This window comes from Pteropus vampyrus, unplaced genomic scaffold (assembly GCF_000151845.1).
Source record: "Pteropus vampyrus isolate Shadow unplaced genomic scaffold, Pvam_2.0 Scaffold681, whole genome shotgun sequence".
NCBI lineage: Eukaryota > Metazoa > Chordata > Mammalia > Chiroptera > Pteropodidae > Pteropus > Pteropus vampyrus.
This window is the reverse complement of record NW_011889462.1, coordinates 811,030-832,541: the sequence shown is the minus strand read 5'-3', so window position 1 is coordinate 832,541 and position 21,512 is coordinate 811,030. Positions and strand designations below refer to the sequence as shown.

General features: G+C 37.5%; 1 protein-coding gene across 4 annotated transcripts in view; it reads left to right on the top strand.

Moving 5' to 3' along the window:
- Positions 1–19,665, top strand: part of CSGALNACT2 (chondroitin sulfate N-acetylgalactosaminyltransferase 2) — a 44,322-nt gene extending 24,657 nt beyond the window's left edge. Inside the window, exons 5-9 of one of the 4 annotated variants that reach the window (XM_011385320.2) lie at positions 1,189–1,367; positions 2,809–2,903; positions 6,505–6,586; positions 15,081–15,190; positions 16,728–16,886. In XM_011385320.2, the coding sequence (XP_011383622.1) occupies positions 1,189–1,367; positions 2,809–2,903; positions 6,505–6,586; positions 15,081–15,142 (418 nt within the window). In that variant the 3' untranslated portion in view covers positions 15,143–15,190; positions 16,728–16,886. Of the gene's footprint in view, positions 1–1,188; positions 1,368–2,808; positions 2,904–6,504; positions 6,587–15,080; positions 15,191–16,713 lie in introns of all 4 variants that reach the window. The other 3 variants (XM_011385319.2, XM_023526053.1, XM_023526054.1) reach the window with 3 other exon arrangements.
- The last annotated feature ends 1,847 nt before the right edge of the window (positions 19,666–21,512 follow it).

Sequence of the window (21,512 nt, the reverse complement as noted above, 5' to 3'; positions counted from 1 at the left end):
TTTTTTTTTTTTTTTTTGGATCTGGCTATACCCTAGTGCAGCAGTTCTCCAACTTTAACATCAGAGTCACCTGGAGGGCTTATTAAGACACAGGTGCTCAACTCCATCTCTAGCATCTGATTTAGGGGTCTGGAGTGGGGCCTGAGAATTTGCATTTCTAACAGTTTCCTAGAGGAAGCTGATGCTCTGGGTAGGGGAACTTCACTGTGAGAACCACTGCCCTGGCTGAAAAACCCTGACTCTTCCTTTAGGACATGGACCATATTCTTTAACTTTTCATGGAAGGTACTCAGTCTGACCCTTTTCTGGTTTTCTTTCATTGATCTCATTCTGGGATCCCTCTGTGCCAGAATGACTTATCTGATCCCTTGTCTCTAAAATGCTTTATACTTTCTTAACTCTTTGCCTTTGAGAATAATTAACTGGAATAACCTTTACGCTCACCACTGAATTTAGGATTTTAACCAAAGCCTAAATTAAATTCCAGTTCTAACATCTTCTCTAACTACTCCAAACAAAAGGAATCTTTTTTTTTTCTCAGACCTGCTGTTTATTTATTCATTCATTCAGCAAATATTTATTGAGCTCCTACTCTATGGGGGGCATGGTGTCCATAGCAATAAAACAGAATCATTGCTCTCATGGAGTTTACATTCCAGTGGGGGAGATGCTCAGACAAACATGTCTGATGGGACTGAGGAAAACAAAGCTGGGCAAGGGGATAGAGATTAAAGAGAAGGGAGGCTGGGGCTACTTTACATATGGTGTGAGGGGGATCCCTCTGATAAGAGGACATTTGAGCAGAGATCTGAAGAACTCAATAGAAGAGCCCTCTTTGTATGTATCAGTCATGTGGAATGCAATTACTTATTACCAAACAGTATGGCTGTTTTTCCATTTATATATTTCTTATCTTCTCCAATATGTTTTTAAGATCCTGAAGGGCAGCAGCCTTCCCTTAACACTTATTAACTTTGCACCACCATCATGTTGCTTCACATGTGGGCATTTAATGAATATCTGCCCCTGATGATGATCATACATGTGAAGCTAATGATTTCCTTTCCATGTATGAATGTAGAGCCAACATAACAAAATATCAGAAGTGTAAAACATATTTTTAAGTTGTGTTGAAGGAAGAGTTAAACTGTAAGTGAGATTTATAATTTGTATGTGCTTTCCTCATAGTGAGTCTAATTTTCACAATTACACCTTGGTCTCACTGAATGAAGAATTTAATCGTGGAAGAGGACTAAATGTGGGTGCACGAGCTTGGGACAAGGGAGAGGTCTTGATGTTTTTCTGTGATGTTGATATATATTTCTCAGCCGAATTCCTTAACAGCTGCCGGTTAAATGCGGAGCCAGGTGCGTAAAATGTTATTAGATGACCTGAGTATAGAATTTGGAATAATGTCAGCATGTCCCATATTTTGAATTAAGTTACCTATGTTTTTTAAAAGTTATATTAGGCATAATTTAAGTGGAACATTATGTAGAAAAGCGAAAATTTATCCCTCTGAAATTCATATCCCCTGTTCTCTTACATCTACTTATGAATCTAAGTAAACAAGTGCAAAGGAATAGAAAGTCTTGAAATTGACAGGGAGAAAGCAGTACCTGTCGGATAAAGAGCCAAGCAAACTGTGTGGAGATGTGCGAGAGTCAGAATCACTCTACCTCAGGCGATGGTGCCAACACATACACAAGCTTGGTTTCCAGACTATGCATTTTGGAATGATGTACTATATTTTGCTTTATGTTACAGATATTTTTTAAAAATATATGAGAAAATGATATTTTTATAAATCAAATCTTATTTGATTTAATACAGAAAAAGTTTTCTGTATTAAAAAAATCTCGTATTTTTTAATGTAGAACTATTCGTATCATGTACATTACCTTCTTATTGATCTATTTGGTGGGATAATTGTCAGGAACTCTCTGAGAGCCTAGTGAGTAAATAAGGGTTAGGTTTACTTTTGTTATACCAGACAACACGAATTTCAAAATGTGGAAGTTGGAGGAAATATATTTGTTCAATGTAAAATATTTTTATATCCATAAATGGATTTGCCTCTGCGGCACTGAGATCCCCATCCTAAGTGGGTTTTGAGGAAGATGAGATGAGCATCTGCTAGGAATCTTGTAATAAAAAAGGCTACCACCTTACTTATTAGATCCTTGACAATTACTGGGCACTTCATAGTATCATGTCTGATTAAGGCCAGTCTAAGCGAGGCATTTCCTTTTGAGGGGAGATGGACTAGTTAGCCTGTAAGGTCCCTTCAGTTCTGTCAATTTGAATGATAATGACAAGGCCTTCTACAAGGGCTATCACATCAGGTATTTTTAATTCTTTTCTTTTCCAAATCTTATTCAAATCTATCTGCAGTTCTATATTTTAATTCTCTATATATCGATTCATTGTACAGTATTCCTTAGATTTACTGTTTGGTTCATTTTGAATGGTGAGTTCAACATAAGTTTCTAAGTTTCTTGGTGATTGCCAGAGGTTAACCTGTATCTACTACTATAGTTAGATGAAATAAATAGTAATAAATGGCTCACCTAATAAAAACTGAGAGAATACCTTTGTGCATCTCCCCAGAGTCCAGGGAAAAATTAGTCATTATCATGTTCATGAAATCAACAGGATGTTCAGTATCCTGAATATTAATAAAATATAATATTGACAAAATCATCATATGGAGTCAAAGACTTTAACAAAATAGTAATAGATATTATAATACGGATCAGTCGTTTTATGATTTCTTTGTGTGATATAAACGTATATTTTGATTTATAGGTAAGAAGGTGTTTTACCCTGTGGTATTCAGTCTTTACAACCCTGCCATTGTTTATGCCAGTCAAGATGTGCCCCCTCCTGTGGAGCAGCAGCTGGTAAGACTCTCTGTGTTATGAAAGGCCACAAAGATCCTTGCTAGGTTCCTTTGTGTTTGTTTCACAAATAGGAAACAAGCTTTCAATGAAAAACAGCAGTTATTATAAACACATTTTCATCGTCTCTTTTACCTCACCTCACTAAAATGCTTTCATATTTATTGTTTTAGAATTAAGTGTCGTTATGGAAAAGGAAAATGTGTACCTCGTTTATTAGCTCCAACTTGACAAGTTCTCAGGCCTGCCTGGTTCATTCTGTTTTCTAGTCAGTTCTCTCATTCTGCACATCAGCTTTTTCAGACTGTCCCTACTCTTCTCAAAATTTGCCTCCTCTACAGACTTTTATATTCCTATATTCCTGCTTTCTGCAGGAATTTCCATGTGGCTGCCGTACAGATAAATTCATTATGTTCAGAACCCAGCTCTGCATCGTTCCTTCTGGGCGGCCCTTTCTCCTGCAGTCCTGCTCTTAGAAAATGGCATCATCACATACCTATTGTTCAGAAAGGCAGCCTGCTGTCATCTGTGGTTGATCCTTCCCCCATATCCCCGACTCCTGCCCATTCAGTCACTCGCTGATTCTGTCAATTAATTTGGTGTCCTAAATCCTTTTTATATCCATCCAGTTTTTTCTTTCTGTACATACCATGATAGTCTGTCTACACTACTAGCTTCCTATTCCCAGATTATAACTGTTGCCTGTTAACCAGCATTCCTAATCCCTTCTTGCCCCTTCTTATCTCTCCTCTATACTTCAACCAGAATGATCTTCCAAAAACATCATCTGATCACATTATTCCTTTTGCCTCAACTCTTCAGAGAATTCCCATTAAGATAAAGCCCAAACCATATGACCAGGCACATGTGATTCTCTCTGATGTGGCCCTGAGGACCCTCTAGGCTAGGGTTCAGCAGTGTATGGCCTGCAGGCCAAATCTGTCATGCTGCCTACTTTTGTATGGCCCATTAGTTATGAATGGTTGAAAAATTACTATTCTTTTTAAAGTGGTGGAAAATTTTCCTTTTTAAAAGAATAATATTTTGTGGCACCTGAAAACTATATGAAATATAGATTTCAGTGTCCAGAAATAAAGTTTATTGGAACACAGTATGTGTATTTGATTACTTACTATCAATTACTGCTTTCACAGTGGCAGGGTTGAATAGTTGAAGCAGACTGTATATTCCACAGAACCTTAAATATATTGTACTGAATCTTTTATAGGAGGAGCTTGCTGAGCCGTGGTCTACGTTTGTGGGCCTCTCTACTTCTGACTCTAATGTTTAGTGCCATCATCCTTCACCCACAATGCTCACTCCCATCTACAGGTGTTTTTATAAACTTCCTTTGCCTGGAACTCACCCCCAGCACATCTTGCGATCGCCTAACTCTTACTTATCTCTCAGATACCAGTTCCAATTTCATTTCTTTGAGAAAGCTATCTCAGAACGCTACAGTTTGGATGAGGTACCCCCCTGTCCTTTCTGTCACCCTCCTCATGTATGTCCATATCCTCGTTTCTCACCATACTCACCTCAGACTCTATGGTCAGTTATTATCTGCATCTTCTTTGCTATAACCACCTCCTTCATCCCTCACGCCTTCCACTGTTCTCTCTTAGAACACCAACCTGGTTAAGGGCAACTCTTTCAACCAGGCACAGAGCAGTGGAATACGGAAGGTAAGAAACACATAGCCCCACCACACGGCATTGCTTTAAATGTATGACCATGGGCTTCAGGGTTCCCAGGCTGCTCCCAAGTCCTGCACCTTACCCTAGTCCACTTGCTGTCTGTCCTCCTAGCTAGCTCCATTGTCCTCCTTGTGCCTCCTGATATCCTTCACCACTCCTCACTCTCCACATATCTTACTTCATATTTCACTTAGAAAAGAGAAGCAGTTGAACATTCACTTCTACATTGTATCGTGAGATCCATCAGCCTCACTACCTCTGTATCTAATCCTCAGCCCAACCTTTTCTATTAAACTAGAGCTCATCCCTTGGCACCTAAACAAGAACACCCTCTAGCCATTCTTTCCTCTCACTCTCCTGTTCTAACATTTTGCAATCTCTTCTAGGTCATCTCCATACGCATATAAAAATACAATGCTACCATTAATCTTTTTAAAATATTAGGAGACTTTCTTGATGCCAGGGCCTCATTTTTCTGCTTTTGTCACAGTCATTTCTCTGCTGTTTGTCAAACACTCCAAGCAAGCTTCTGCCTCAGAAACATTGTACATGCTGCCCGCTTTCCTGAAGTGATATATTCCAGATATTTACATAGCTCACTCCCTCATTTCATTAAGGTCCCTGCTCAAACATTACCTCCTCAGAGGCCTTTCGTGGCCATCATATCCAAATAGGCTTTCTCTCTGTCATGCTCTCCCCTTGTCCTAATATATTTTTCTTCCTGGCATGTATCACCACTTGAGATGTATTTATTTATTTATTTGCTATTTTCCCATAAAAATGATGGCTTTTTGATGACGAGTACTTTGTCACCTGTGTTCACTGCTGTGTCTTAGCTCCCAGCACCATGTCCACTGTTTAAACACTTGTTGAATGTGTAAGTAAAGGAGGTGTATCAGGCTTCAACTTTTATTGATTCTGGGGACTCAGTATCACCAAAGCCCTGATTTTCCTTCTCTGCTTGGACTTCAGTGGTGACAGCTTCATTTTAAAACTGGTTTCCCTCATGGTGGAAAAAGGACTGTAGCAGTTCCAAACATCATATCTATACCCTATATACCTGGGCTTGGCAAAACTATCTGTAAAAAGCCACATAGAAAATATTTTGGGCTTTGCAGGCCATACAATCCCTGTTACACTTCTTCAGTTCTGCCATTGTGCCATGAAAACAACCATAGACAAATTTGTAAACAAATGAGTGTAACTGTATTCCAATAAAATTATTTACAAAACCAAGCAGCAGGCCACATTTAGTCCTGAGGCTGTAGTTTGTTGACCCCTGCCCTATACCATCCAAAAAGAGCAAGTGTCTTTTCTAGTAGCCCTCTCAGAAGAACAAGGGGACTTTGTTTTCCAAAATTTCCAACAATCCTCCCCTTTTAGCATGTTACCCTGAATTTTGTCTAATGCCTGTTAATGAACCAATTCATACAGTAAGTGGTGTGAGACTGTCACACTGGTATAGAGTTTTCTCTGTAGCCCAGTCTGAAGCTACAGGTGGAAGGAAGTTCATGGGTTGCATGAGGCCAAAAATGTACACAATCAGGAAAGGGACAGGAGAATGGATGCTGGGTAGGTACCAAATAAGGTACACCGTGTAGAACTGATCACAGTATATTACAGTATGTTTAACTGTTGCCCTCCTAGAATAGAATGTAAGACTGTTAAAGTGAGGTACCACACTGTTTGATTATTAGTAACCTCAGCTTACACCTTGTTACAGGGCTTGAATTCAATTAAATTGAAAGTGGCCAGAATCCTTGCTTATGGAAATTACTATATATATTTTTTTGGTTTTATAAGGATTTAATAATATAAATGTATGTTATCAGTCACATAAATGACAGGAAAAATTATTTGAAAATATTCAAACTTTTTTCATTGTTCCCCTTCTTCCCCGCCTTAAGGTTCACAAAAAGGATTCTGGCTTTTGGCGAGATTTTGGGTTTGGAATGACTTGTCAGTATCGATCAGATTTCCTGACTGTTGGTAAGTATACCTTACATTTAAAGATAGAACTTTACCTATTTACTGTATTACCTCATGGAATTTTTCTAAAAGGTCTCAGGTTTGAGTGTTTTCCTATTATTAACGTCTGAAGTTAACTGAAAAGGAGTCTGGGAATATGAAAGGCAAAGTGAGTTTATAATTACTGTCTTTGAATAACAAAAATTAAGTCATAAAGATAAAATAAAAGTGTAGTATGTTTCTTTAAAATCAGAACACTAGTTTTTACAAACATCTGTGTGAGTCGTTACCCATATTTGCAGTAGATTTGAGTTCTCTTACAGAAGATCTTTACGTAATTTTGGTATTGTACTCATGGATTTTTACAGCAGGAAGTAATATTAAGTTATCAAGTCCAAGGGCTTTCATGTTTTTTATTTAGAGATGAAACCCCCTTTAATTGTTTATTGAATTATTATACAAGATTCCAGTATTTAAAACAAATGGAAAAACAGCTGCTCCCTTTCTAGCTCTGGTTGAAGTTGGAGCAGGGAACTTGAGGTCACTGGCTTAGTCTTCCGCTCCTCTAAACCAGAGAAGACCATGAAGAATGGTCTTAGCTTCTTGGATCCATTCTTAGCCAACAGAAAATAAAGCATCAGAGCATAGTTCTTGCCTCCTCCCACAACTGCATCAAAATTACAAGTAAATTACAGAACAACCATCCTTGAGAACTACCTGAAGCCTAACTGAACAGAAGCCCTATAACTAAGGGTATAAAGGGGTGGGGATGAGAAACTGGACTAGTCCCACACCTATGTACGGTAGCTAAGAATCAGGAGGTGTATGTTGGCTACAGAGGTCCCAGCCGAGGAGCAAGGGGTCCCAGTCTCACACTGGGCTCCCCAGCCCAGACCACCAGTGCTGAGAAGAGGAGTCCCCACAACATCTAGCTGTGAAAATCAGTGGGGATTCTGTCTAGGTGAGATGGAGGGCTGCTGGAGTACCAGGTATTCTTCTTAGAGGGTCCATGTACAGATATACTAACTAATGGACTCTCACTCTGGGCACCATGTGCTGGAGCAGAAACTTGAAAAAGCCCAGGGACAAATGAGAAGGAACTGAATTATCTGGCTTTGAGATGAGCTCTGGAAGGGCAGCTCCATTGTTCCTTTGTTGAGCCTTCCACCACCCAGCCTGTAGGTGCAGGCAGGCACCAAATCTGAGTCTCCATTGAACTGGCTAATACCACTCACTCCATCCTGGGGATTTCTTGAGAACCTTCCCCACCTAACTTGTGCACAAGCTCAAACTTCTTTCATTGGCTGTTTCTCACAAACTGCCAGCCTGGGCCCAAGCTATAGATTCCCTAAAATCTCTGAAAGGTTCACAAACCCCAAATAACCAGTGGCTGGCCTCAGTGTGCCCTGTACCTCTTGCTAAGCAGCCCTTAGCCTGGTGGTAGTGGCAGCTGGCCTCAATTCAGAGCATAGCCACTCCCAGGTGCCTCCAAATCCAGCACAGGCAGCTGCCTACTACAGATCATTCTGTAGCTTCTACCAGGTGGCCCCAGGCCAGGCGCAGGCAGCAGCCCCTCCCAAAACGCCCCAGACCCAGTGGCCAGCTTCAGACCATACTAGAGCACCACCCAGTTAGCTCCATATGTGACACCCAAAGTGTGGACTCAGCAGGCACCAGAGCCCCGCTACAGCAAATCCCACTCCAGCGGGGCCAGCCTCCAAACAACAGCTCATCCATTGCAGTTACAGCCAGTCCTCACAGCCAGTCAGCCGGAGAGTCAGCCCTACCCACTGACATGCCAGTAGCAATCAAGGCTCAACTAAAATGGGCGGGCACACACAACCCACACAAGAGGACACTCCTAGAATAGCTGGTGACAAGGATGGCTGTTCCCTCAGATCCCACAGATGACAAAGATGACTGTTCCCCCAGACCCCACAGGTGACAAGGATGACTGTTCCCCCAGACCCCACAGGACACCTACTACATAAATACATAAGGCCACCCTGCCAAGACTAGGAGACATAGCAGATCTACCTAATACCAAGAAACAGACAGACAGGCAGCCAAAATGAAGAGACAAACGTATCAAATGAAAACAGGACAAAACTCAAGAAAAACCGCTAAACAAAATGGAGGCAAGCAATCTACAGATACAGAGTTCAAAACACTGATTATAAGGATGCTCAGTGAACTTAGGAAGAGAATAGATGAACTCACTGTGAATTTACACAGAAATAGAAACCATAAAAAAGAACCAGTCTGAAATGAAGGCTACAATAACCAAAATGAATATATTAGATGGAATCAACATCAGTTTAGATGAAGCAGAGGGTCAAATCAGTGATTTGGAAGACAAAGCAAAAAGAAAACAATTTTAAAAAATGAGGATAGTTTAAGGGATCTCTGAGACAACATTAAGTATAACAACATTCACATCATAGGGGTACCAGAAAGAGAAGAGAGCAAGAAATTGAAAATCTGTTTCAAGAAATAATGACTGAAAACTTACCTAACTTGTCAAATGAAATAGACATACAAGTCCAAGAAGTGCAGAGAGTCTTAAAGAAGATGAACCCAAACCTACACCAGAACATGTCGTAATTCACATGCCAAAGGTTGAAGACAATCAGAAAAGCAGCATGAGAAAAGCAGTTGTCTACAAGTCGGCTCCATAAGACTGACAGCTGATTTCTACACAGAAACTTTGCAGGCCAGAAGGGATTGGCACAAAGTACTCAAAAGTGATGAAAAGCAAGGACCTATACCCAAGATTAACTCTCCTCAACAAGGCTATCATTTAGAATCTAAGGAGAGGTAAAAGAGTGCCTTGGGCCAGAAAAAGCTAAAGTAGTTCCTCACCACCAAAGCAGAATCACAAGAAATGTGTTTTGTTTTTTAATTTAAAGAGAGTTTACTTTTTTATTAAATTTATTGGGTGGCATTGGTTAATAAAATTATATAGGTTTTAAGTGTATAATTCAGTAATCATATGTATATTGTATTGTGTGTTCACCACTCAAAGTTAAATTTTCTTCCATTATCTTTTATTTGACCTGCTTTACCCTTATCTACCTCCCCTGCCCCTTCCCTTCGGTAAACACTAAGCTGTTGCTTATGTCCATGAGTCTCTGTTTGGCTTGTTTGTTGCTTTCAATTTCATATCTCACATGTGATGAAATCATATGGTTCTCAACTTTTTCTGTTTGACTTTTTTTTTTTGCTTAGGTTGATAATCTCAAGATCCATCCATATTGTTGCAAATGGCAGTATTTCATCTTTTCTGAGTAATATTTCATACTATTTCATAATATTTCATTTGACTGAGTGATATTTCATTGCATACATGGACCACATCTTCTTTATCCAGTCATCTGTCGAAGGGCACTTCAGTTGTTTTCATGTAGTCACCATGAATAATGCTGCAATGAACATTAGAGTGCATATATCCTTATAGATAAATGTTTTCAAAGTTTTGGGGTAGCTACCCAGAATAGGGATTGCTGGGTCATATGGTAATGCTATTCTTAATTTTTCAAGTAACCTCCATATTCTTTTCCATAGTGGCTATACCAGTTTACTCTCACCAACAGTATATGAGAATTCCTTTTTTTCCACAATCTCTCCAACACTTGTTATTACTTACCTTGTTGATAACAGCCATTCTTACTGGTGCAGGTAGTATCTCATTGTGGTTTTTATTTGCATTTCCCTAATTAATATCTAATGAAGTTGAGCATCTTTTCATATGTCTCTTTGTTATTTGTATGTCTTCTTGGGAGAATGTCTGTTCAGGTCCTCTGCCCATTTTTCAGTTGGATTGTTTATTTTTTTTGTCGTTGAGTTGTATGACTTCTTTGTATACTTTAGATATTAGCCCCTTATTGGAGGCGTTGTTTGCAAATATCTTCTCCTTCAGTTGGTTGCCTCTTTGTTTTGTTGATTTCTTTTGCCATGCAGAAGCTTTTTATTTTTATATAGTCACATTTGTTTATTTTCACTTTCACTTCCCTTGCCTTTGAGGTCATATTCATAAAATCCTCTCTAAATCCAAGGTCCATGAGTTTAGTACCCATGTTTTCTTCTATGCAATTTATTGTTTCAGGTCTTATGTTTAGGTCTTTGATCCATTTGAGTTAATATCGAGTATGGTAACAAATAGCAGTCTAGTTTCATTCTTTAGCATGTGGCTTTCCAATTTTCCCAGCAACATATTGAAAAGGCTTTCTTTTTCTCTACTGTATGTTTTTGGCTCATTTTTTGAAAATTATTTTCCCATATTTATGGGGTATTTTTTCTGGGCTCTCAATTCTGTTCCATTGGTCTGTTTTTCTGCCAATACCATACTGGTTTGGTTATTGTTGCTTCATAATATAATTTGAAGTCAGGCAGTGTGATACCTCCAGCCTTGTTCTTTTTTCTCTGGATTGCTTTGGCTCTTCGGGGTCTTGTGTGTTCTCATACAAATCTGATAATTTTTTGTTCTATTTCTTTAAAAACTGCCGTTGGGATTTTGATGGGGATTGCATTAAATCTGTATATTGCTTTGGGTAATAAAGCAATTTTTACTAAGTTAATTCATACAACCCATGAACACGGAATCTTTTCTCATTTGTGTTTTCTTCAATTTCTTTTAATAATGTCTTATACTTTTCAGTATATACATCTTTCACATGCTTTGTTAGGTTTATTAGTAGGTATTTTATTCTTTTTGTTGCAATTGCAACAGGCATTATTTTTTTTAATTTCTTTTTCTGAAATTTCATTGTTAATGTATAGAAACATGGATTTTTGTACATTGATTCGTATCTGCAACTTTACTGTATCTGTTTATTGTTTCTAATAGTTTGTTTTTGGGGGTGGAGTCTTCTGGGGTTTCTATATACATAATCATGTCATCTGTAAACAGGGAGAATTTGACTTCTTTGTTCCCAATTTGGATACCTTTTATTTCTTCCTCTTGTCTGATTGCTCTGTGACTTCCAACACTATATTGAATAAGAGTGGTAAGAGCAGAGAGCCTTGTCTTGTTTCTCATCTTAGAGGGAAAGCTTTTAGTTTTTCACCATTACATATAATATTAGTTGAGAGTTTGTTATATATGGCCTTTATAATGTTGAGGTACTTTCCTTCTATACCTATTTTATTAAGTGTTTTAATCATAAATGGATACTGTATCTTGTCAGATGCTTTTTCTGCATCTATTGATATGATCATATGATTTAAATCCTTTATTTATGTGGTATATTACATTGATCAGTTTGCATCTAATGAACCATCCTTGTGCCTCTGGAATGAGCCCTACTCGATTGTGATGTGTAATCTTTTTAATGTATTATTGTGTTGGATCTGCTAATATTCTATGATTTTTATATCTGTATTCATCAGAGATATTGGTAGTTTTCTTTTTTGTACATTACCTTTACCAAGTTTTGATATCAAGATAATATTGGCCTCATACAATGAGTTAGGAAGTATTGCTTCTTCTTCAACATATTGGAAGAGTTTGAGAAGAACAGGTATTAAATCATTTTTGAATGTTTGGTAGAATTCACTAATGAAGGCATCTCATCCTGGACTTTAACTTTTGGGGAGGTTTTGATGCTTGTTTCAATTTTCTTACTGTTGATTGGTCTGTTTAGATTTTCTAGTTCTTCATGATTCAGTTTAGGAAGGTTGTATATTTCTGAGAACTTGTACATATCTTCTAGGTTATTAAATTTGGTGGCATACAATCTTTCATAGTATTTTTGTATGATAGCTTGTGTTTTGGTGGTATCCGTCATAACTTCTCTTTCATTTCTGGTTTTATTTGTGTCTTGTCTCTTTTCTCAGTGAGACTAGCCAGGGGTTGTTAATTTTTTTTGATCTCTTCAAAGAATCAGCTCTTTGTTGCATTAATTTTTCTTATTGTCTTTTTGTTCTCGATTTTATTTAATTCTGTTCTAATTTTTCTTTTGCTGACCTTGGGCTTCATTTGTTCTTTTTCTGGTTCTTTAAGATGTAATGTTAGGTTGATTATTTGGGATTTTTCTTGTTTCTTGAGATAGACCTGTAATGATATGAACTTTCTTCTTTTTACTGCTTTTGCTGTATCCCAGAAGTTTTGATATGTGTATTTTCATTCTCATTTGTTTCTGTATATCTCTCAATCATTCTTTTTATTTCTTTTTAGACCCAGTCGTTCTTTAGTACCATGTTGTTTGATCTCTACATATTTGTGATTTTTCCCGCTTTCTTTTTGCAGTTGAATTCCGGTTTAAATCATTGTGGTTGGAGAATATGCTTGGTATGATTTCAGTCTTCTTGAATATGTTGAGATAGTTTTGTGTCCCAACATACGGTCTATCCTTGAGAATGTTCCATGTGCACTAGAGAAGAATGTATAATCTGGTGTTTGGGTATGAAGGGTTCTGTAAATGTCAATTATGTCCAACTGGTCTAATGTCTCATTTAAGGTTGATATTTCCTCGTTGATTTTCTGTTTGGATGATCTATCCATAGCTGACAGTGGAGTATTTAGGTCCCCTATATAATTGGGTTTTTGTCAGTTACTCCCTTTAGTTCTGTATTTAGGAGTATTTAGGTCCCCTATATAATTGGGTTTTTGTCAGTTACTCCCTTTAGTTCTGTTAGTAGTTGCTTTATGTATTTTGGTGCTTCCTGGTCAGGAGCATATATATTGATAAGTTTTATGTCTTCTTGATGTATTGTCCCCTTTATCATTATGAAATGTCCATCTTTGTCTCTTGTTACCTTTTTATCTTAAAGTCTGTTTCATTAGGTATAAATACTGTTACACCGCTTTTCTCTGGATGCCATTTGCTTGGAGTATTGTTATCCACTCTTTCAGTTTGAGTTTGTATTTTTCCCTGCAGCCGAGATGTGTTTCTTGAAAGTTGGGTTTTGTTTGTTGATCCAGTCTTTTTTACCAGTGCTTTTTTACTGGTGAGTTCAGTTCATTTACATTTAGGGTGATGATTATGTGAGGTTTTCCTATAGCCATTTTATCTTCTGTTATCTGGTAGCTTGGTGTCTCCATTGTTTCTTTACCCTTATGTTTCTCTTTGTTATTTCAGTTTGGTCATATTCTATGATTTTTCCCTCTGTTTCTTCTTTTTTATGTTATGTGTCTGATTTCTAGGGGTTTCTTTTACATGGCTACCATTAAGTTTATGTAAAACAAAGTTTTGTATATACATTAGTCCTTTTTCTTCTGCGTACATCTTCATTCCTTTTTGCAAATTCAGACCTTTTCTCCCTCCCTTTTTCTGTTTTTTTTTTTTTGGTCTCAAATTATCCCTGTTTATGCTGTTAGTTCATTTCTGAGTTATAGTAGCTATTGTCTTTTTTTAAAATGTTTTTGCTTTCTTTAACCATTATGTAATATTTAAGTTTATAATACTTTATCTGAATAAAGGTTGTGTTTTCTTATTTCTTTGTTATCTTGCACATAGTTGTGTATCTTTCTGTCCTTTTGTTTCAGTATAATAACTCCGTCAGTATTTCCTGTAATGCAGGCCTTATGGTGGAAAATTCCTTCAGCTCCTGTATATCTGAAAAGGTTTTTATTTCTCCTTCACATCTAAAAGAAAACATTGCTGGATATATTATTCTTGGCTGGTGATTTCTCTCAATAGTTTGAATATGTCATTCCACTCCCTCCTAGCTAGTAAAGTTTCTGCTGAAAAGGTCAATGATAATTGAATGGGTTACTGTCTTTTTTTCCCTGGCTATCTTGAGAATTCTTTGTCATTAATTTCTGATATTTTTAATATAATGTGTCTTGGAGACAGCGTTTTTAGATTGAGATAATTAGGTGTTCTCTTTGCTTCTCCAATTTGAGGATTCAGTTCTTTTCATAGGCTTGGAAAGTTCTTGTGACCATTTGTTTGAATAGGCTCTCTGTTTTCTTCTTCCTCCCCTCTCCTTATGGTATACCTATCATTTTTATATTGCCCTTTCTGAGGATGTCAGATAGTTCTTGTAGAGTTCTTTTATTTTTTTTTTCACTCTTAAGTCTCTCTCTTCTTCCATCTGTGTCATTTCTAGATATCTGTCTTCGATATCACTAATTCTTTGCTCTATCTGGTCAGCTCTTTCATAAGCTCATTGTTTCATTCTTTTATTGAATTCTTCAACTCAGAAGTTCTATTTGGTTCTTTTTTAAAGTTTATTTTTTTGATAAAGTATTTTTGTTGTTAATTGATTTTGTTGCTAAGTTCATTAAACTGCCTATCTGATTTTTCTAGCATCTCATTGAGTTTTTTCAGAACTGCAATCTTAAATTCTCTGTCATTTAAGTTGTATATTTCTGTATCTTTAAGTTTAGTTTCTGGATATTTTTCATTTTCTTTCTGAGCTGCCTTGTAATCTTGGTTGTCCATGGTATTCGATGGATTATTTCTCTGCCTAGGCATTTATGGAAATGTACTCTGCTTTTTAAAAATTTTATTATTAAGAGTAATCTCTCTTTAGCAGGTTGATAAAAAGAGGTTTTTCTATTGTTTTCCAGTAGGTGGCGCACAAACCTCCTGCATCGCCCAGGCCTCTTGGATCTCTGCTGTGAGGCACTAAAAATGCGCTTTATTCCCTGGGGAGGTGTGTGTCTCCTCTTGAGACCAGGTATCCTCAGCCCCAAGGTTCCTGTGGAAGAATGTGATGGGCATGGGGTTTTGAGCCTCTGAAGAGCCCCTGAAATCCTGGTGCTGCCCCAGCAGCCAGATAGAGTGTTGTGCTGCCTGAGGTGCCCCAGTGCCTCTCTGCCTGGGTGGGTGGGGGTTGGGTAGGATGGGAGAGTCTGTTGGTGTGCCTGTGGCTGTTTTCCTTCTAGTTAATGCTGACTGCCAGGCTTCAGCTGCTTGGCCTCTGTATCTCCACCCCTGTCACTGGGACCAGCTGCTGTGTATATCGCCTCAGATCCCCGATTGCAGACTTTCTGCTCTGTAGCCCAACACTTGTTGCAGTTTCCCTGGGGCCTGCTGCTAGCCTGGGGAGGGTGCAGGAAGGTGAGCTGTGGGAGGGTGGGGGTAATGTAGCCAGGCTTTGTGACTCAGCTTTCTCCCTGGCAATGGCAGTTGCTAGAACACAGCTGTCGCACTTCTGTAAGAATACCCTGTCTGTGCCCTGGTCTCTGTCCTTATCACCGGGTTCCGCTGCCATAGTACATGCTGATCACTCAGGCAGGAATGCTCTGTGCTACAGAAAGTGCACATCTCAACCTGATTCCTCCCCTCTCCCTGAGTCCCACAGGGAGCTCCAGTTTGTTTCTGTAGCGCCAGTCTCTGCTCCTCTCCCTTTCTTCCTCCCTGGTTTGTTCAGTTCGCTCACCTTCAGATACTCTAATGTGTGTTAGGCTGGGAATTTTCTGTTAGATTGTACCTGTTCAGTTTGTTGTCATTTCAAAGGGAAAGATCAAGGGGACCCCTCATGCTGCCTTGCTTCTGATGTCACTCCTACTTGGTTCTTTTTAAGTTCTTAATTGAAAGGCATATACTTGACTATTTCTTTTTTAAGACACTTTTTTCAACTCGACTACTGTGATAGCACATTCTCCAGAATTTTCTCCCCTCTCTGGGGCCATATCTGTCTCTGACTTATCTTTTTCTGCCTATTTAACCTCTGAATATTGGCATTTCTTAGCATTTAGATCTGGTCTCTGTTTTCTTCTTAAACTTCAGTTAATTTTATCTATTCCTTGTGGCTTTAAATAGTCTGTCTACCCTTCTCAAATATATATCTCCAGCTTGGCCGTTTCTTCTGTTTTCACCTTTGGAAAGTTTCATGTGACCCATAAAAACTTACATCTCAAAGGATAGAAAGAAAATGTAATAAAGTATTAATGGTGGTGATATTATGGATGATTTATAGTTCATTCTCCTTTATTTGACTTTCTATAGATTTTCTATAGAACTTTGAAGTTTACAAAGCAGTCCCAAATATTTAATTTCATTTTAATTAGGTCTCTCAACAACAGACCTTGAGCTCCTAGATATCAGCTAGTAACTGAACTTCCAAAGTAGGACCTCAGTCCTCAACGTAAGGTTTCTGTGGGCTGTATACCATGCCATCTCATTTGAAGCAGAATGTTTAAATCTTTATCAAGTTTGGGTGTGCTCTGGCTGCCAGGCAGTTACTTATAGTGTCAGTTTTGCTCTTGCAGGTGGATTTGACATGGAAGTAAAAGGTTGGGGTGGAGAAGATGTTCATCTTTATCGAAAATACTTACATGGTGACCTCATTGTGATTCGGACTCCGGTTCCTGGTCTTTTCCACCTGTGGCATGAGAAACGCTGTGCTGATGAGTTGACCCCTGAGCAGTACCGCATGTGCATCCAGTCCAAAGCCATGAATGAGGCCTCTCATTCACACCTGGGAATGCTGGTCTTCAGGGAAGAGATAGAAACACATCTTCGCAAACAGGCTTACAAGACAAACAGCGAAGCTGTTGGTTAACATAATCATTGACACATTAGTCTGAACCACAAACCAACACTATTTAGCCTTAATTCCAGTTCCAGATGCAGTGCCTCTTTCAGAGAAGACATGCTTATCTTTTGTGTTCTTTCTAATATTACTTTAACAGTTTAGCTGTATATGAGAAGAAAAAGCAAGTGTTTCAATGCAAAGCCTCTGTTTTGTGAGAAGTCTGCACTATGGAATTATTAACGAATCAAAATCTGGCGTTTGTCCCAAAAGTAGTTTTGAGTTAGTTTCTACCCTGCACCCATGTTCTGATGTGTCCTGGTTGCATCTGGACTAAGGAATGGAATGTGTTGTGCTGACAGCAGGTCAGTAGCATCCTGTTCCCTGCAGAAAGAACTGACTGTTATGGATGGAGTGTGTAGACTGGGGTTCTTCTCCTGCCAACTACTGAGTCAACCTGCTTGGTTTTTAAATGAAGGTCTTTGGTCAGTTGGTTGAAGAATTCTTTTTCACTGAAGCAGAGGATAATATAGTGACAAATTTGAAATCTCTAACTAATCAAGAGAAAACAGAAATTAAAAACTCTTAGCTTAATGTTGCTTAGCTCCCTAAATGTTTGTTTTTAAACAAATGGTTAATAGTAAGAAATACCTAGGTTAGAGTATATGACAGTTAAAAATATAAAGTGTTATTTTGTCATATTCAGGATTAGAAGTCAAAGTTGCTATAGACTGTTTGAAACAGACTGAAATCAACATGGAAAAGTTTTTAATAGAATATTTGATTATGTTGGGGTACAGGACATCAGTGGTGTCTGAGAATATCATTTTACGTGAGCTAGGGCTCTGTCAAGGCCTTATGGTTGGTGGTTCAGAATAGATGAGCATATCATGGTGCTATGTGTTTTTTGCTTTGTGTTTAGCATAGATCTCATTTAGCATGGATCCATATATATTTATTATGCTTTTTCCCTAATATGTTAATATATGCTACATCTGTATTTGCATTATTATAATAGTTTGAGTTGAGAGTTTCACTGAAGGGAGAAAAAACAATTTAATGAAGTATACTATAAGATTATACTGATTTGAGAAAAGGAAAGGAAAGACAGTAGTATCAATGGAAATCTGAATTACAGAGTATTTTAGAGATATATATTACTTGCAGATAGAATGATGTTTTAATTGAAATATAAATTATATTAAACAAGATAATAAATTATATTCAAATAGGACTATACTATGTTATTTATCACACATGGATCTTTTACCATAGCGTCAATTGCTAGATCCTGAAATTGGAGATATGGTAAAAGGCATGCATAGATTTTTAACATTCGTATTTTAAAAGAGACCTATGTTGTATTCTTTTTATCTGTATATAAACCCCATGAAAATTCACAGAAGAAAAATCATTACTCTTTTGACTCAGTAAATCATATCATCTGAAATATTATAAATCCCAAATTTCTTGGTGCTACATGAATTCAATTTTATAATCTTACTGATTATTCTTAAAAGTTTTAAGTTGGGGTAGCACTTAGGCTTTTTTTTTTTAGTATGTGTAAAATGTTCTCTGCAAAGTTATTCAGGCCCTTGTCACCTTTTACATTTTTATTATGAAGACCAGTATTTATTATGAAGACCAGTGAATTATAGTATTATTTAAAGTGAGCGAACCTATTTGCAAAGGTAAGTTTTTTGACAAAATCAAATGATTTTACCTTATCTCTCATTTTTTTAAACTAGGTTTTAACTTAAAGATGGAAACTAAGCAATGGAAACATTACTATGTATTTGACATTAAAAGGTACCAATAAAGTATTTTATTACCAAAAGTTAAATGACAATATGATCATTTCTTTCTGTTGCAAAATATCATAAGTACAGAAATGTGTATAACATAGAATTGTGTACTTTAAAGAATTATAAAGCAAAAGCCAGGGCATCAGCTACCCAGATTAAGATATAGAACATTACCAGTGAAAGACTTTTATGTGTCCCTTCTCAATCACATACTCACTCTCTCCATAATAACTACTATCCTGAATTTGGTGGTAATTTTTCACTTGTTTTTCTTCTTAGTTTTCCCAACTGTGTATATGTCTCTACCCAATGGACGGTTTAGTTTTGCCTGATTTTGAATTTTTGTACATATTATTTCATTATACATTTTTAACTTTCATTCAGTATTGTTTTTGAGGTTATCCATATCAATCTCAAAATTAATTCATTTTTATTACTGACTAGTATTCCACTGTATGAATATAGTCATGCCCCACATAAGGATATTTGTGTCAATGGCAGACCTCATATATGATAGTGATCCCATAACATTATATTAGTGCTGACATATTCCTATCATCTAGTGACGTCAAAATGCCAGAATCAGTGTCTTGACTAGGGGAGCACACCGTTGCCTTTTGAACCAACTGTTCCTCAGATGTTTATTGAAAACTTACTATATGCCTAACACTGTTGTAGACACTGCGAATGCAATAGTGAACAAGAATAGTAGAGCTTACTTACATTGTAGTTCTATCTAGAAGTCATAGCACATATTTGTGGTGATGCTGGTGTAAACAAATCTACACTGCCGGTCATTAAAGTTTAGCACATACAATTATGTAACATCATACTTGCTAATGATAATAAACTATGTTACTGGTTTGTGTATTTTTTATCGTTATTTTAAAGCATACTCCTTGTTTAAAAAAAAAAGTTTGCTGTGAAACAATATGCGGTATTCTGCCTGATACATCTTGTGGTTACTGCTTCTCTTGATTACATCATTTTCTCTTGTGCTTGATTTAATCTCATGTTGCTTTTTAAATTTAGTGTAGCCTAAGTATATATAGTGTTTATAAAGTCTACAGTAGTGTACAGTAATGTCCCAGGCCTTCACTTGCACTGACCACTCACTCATTGACTCATCCAGAACAGAGCAACTTCTAGTCCATGGTAAGTGCCCTATACAGGTATACCATTTTTTTACTTTTATACTGTAATTTTACTGTACCTTTTCTATATTTAGATATGTTTAGGCAAATACTTAACTATTATGTTACAGTTGCTTATAGTATTTAGTGCAGTAATGTGCTATACAGACTTGAAGCCTAGGAACAACAGGTTATACCATAAAGCCTAGGTGTGTAGTAGGCTATACCATCTAGGTTAGTGTAAGTGCACTCTTATGATGTTGGCACAATGATGAAATCACCTAACGACCCTTTTCTCAGGAGGTATCCCATCGTTAAGTGACATGTGACTGTATACTATAATATTCTGCTGTTTTAGATACTTGGTTTAGTAATTTTTTGTAGTTTGCTTGTTTGCTTTTGCTACCACAAGCAGTGGTATGAATACGGCTTTACATGTCTCTTAATAGTATGCAAGAATTTCTCTAAGAGTGTTGATACTAGGTCATCAGTTGTGTGCACAACCAAAATACTTTCCTAAGTGGACCACCTCCAGTACTGTGAGAGAGTTTACTTAGCATTCTTGGCAGTACTTAATTTTGTCAGGCTTATTAATTTTTGCTAATCTAGTGGGCTTTAGACATAAATTATAGTTCTAATTTATATTTTCATGTAGCATATATTAACATATTAGGGAAAAAGCATAATAAATATATATGGATCCATACCTGAGAGTCCTGGATATGTTGGGTTAGATCTTTGTGGGAGTTTTGGCACTCCTTCACCTTCCTCACAGTATCATGACTTCCTTTTGGGGAATAAAGGTTGAAATTGTGTTAGCACAATGTAAGACTACCAGCCTTTAGGTTTTTGAAAGTAGTTTTGAATCCCAAATTTGTGGGAATATTTATATACTGGTTAAATTTAACATTTAAGTGACTCTTTGGTAATGTTAGAATATATTTGCATTGACCAGGACTTCAGCTATTCTTTTGAGAAGGGCACTTATAATCATTTGTTTCACTTTTCCCAGAAGATTCTACTCTCTGCAGGAAGAATAGTATTCGGCGTCAACAGAATTGCCACTGCAAGTACCCAACAAACACTGACTGCTTCTAAGGAACCAGGTGTCATACTTCCTGCCATATAACATTACAAAAACCCCATGAAATAGAATATTGTAATTCCATTTTAATCATGAAAAGATAGAAGCTTAAAAATATAAACAGAGGTTCCAGTCAAGATGGTGGAGTAGGTGGATTCTGTACTTGCCTCCTCCTATGACCACGTTAAAATTGCAAGTAAAATACAGAACAATCAACCTGGAATCCTAAAATGAAGGATATAAAGAAGAAGCCACCTCGAACCTGATTGGAGGGATCGAGACAGGAAACAGGCTATCCCTGCACCCACATGTGGCAGTCAAGAATCGGGAGAGATATCTAGGCTGCACAGGTCTGCCTGAACAGCGAGGGGTCCCAACTCCACACTGGGCCCCTCAACTTGGAGCACCAGTACTAGGAAGAGTAGCACCCACAACATCTAGCTATGAAAATCAGCTGGGACTTCATCCAGTTGAGATAAAAAGTGGCTGGAAACACAGGC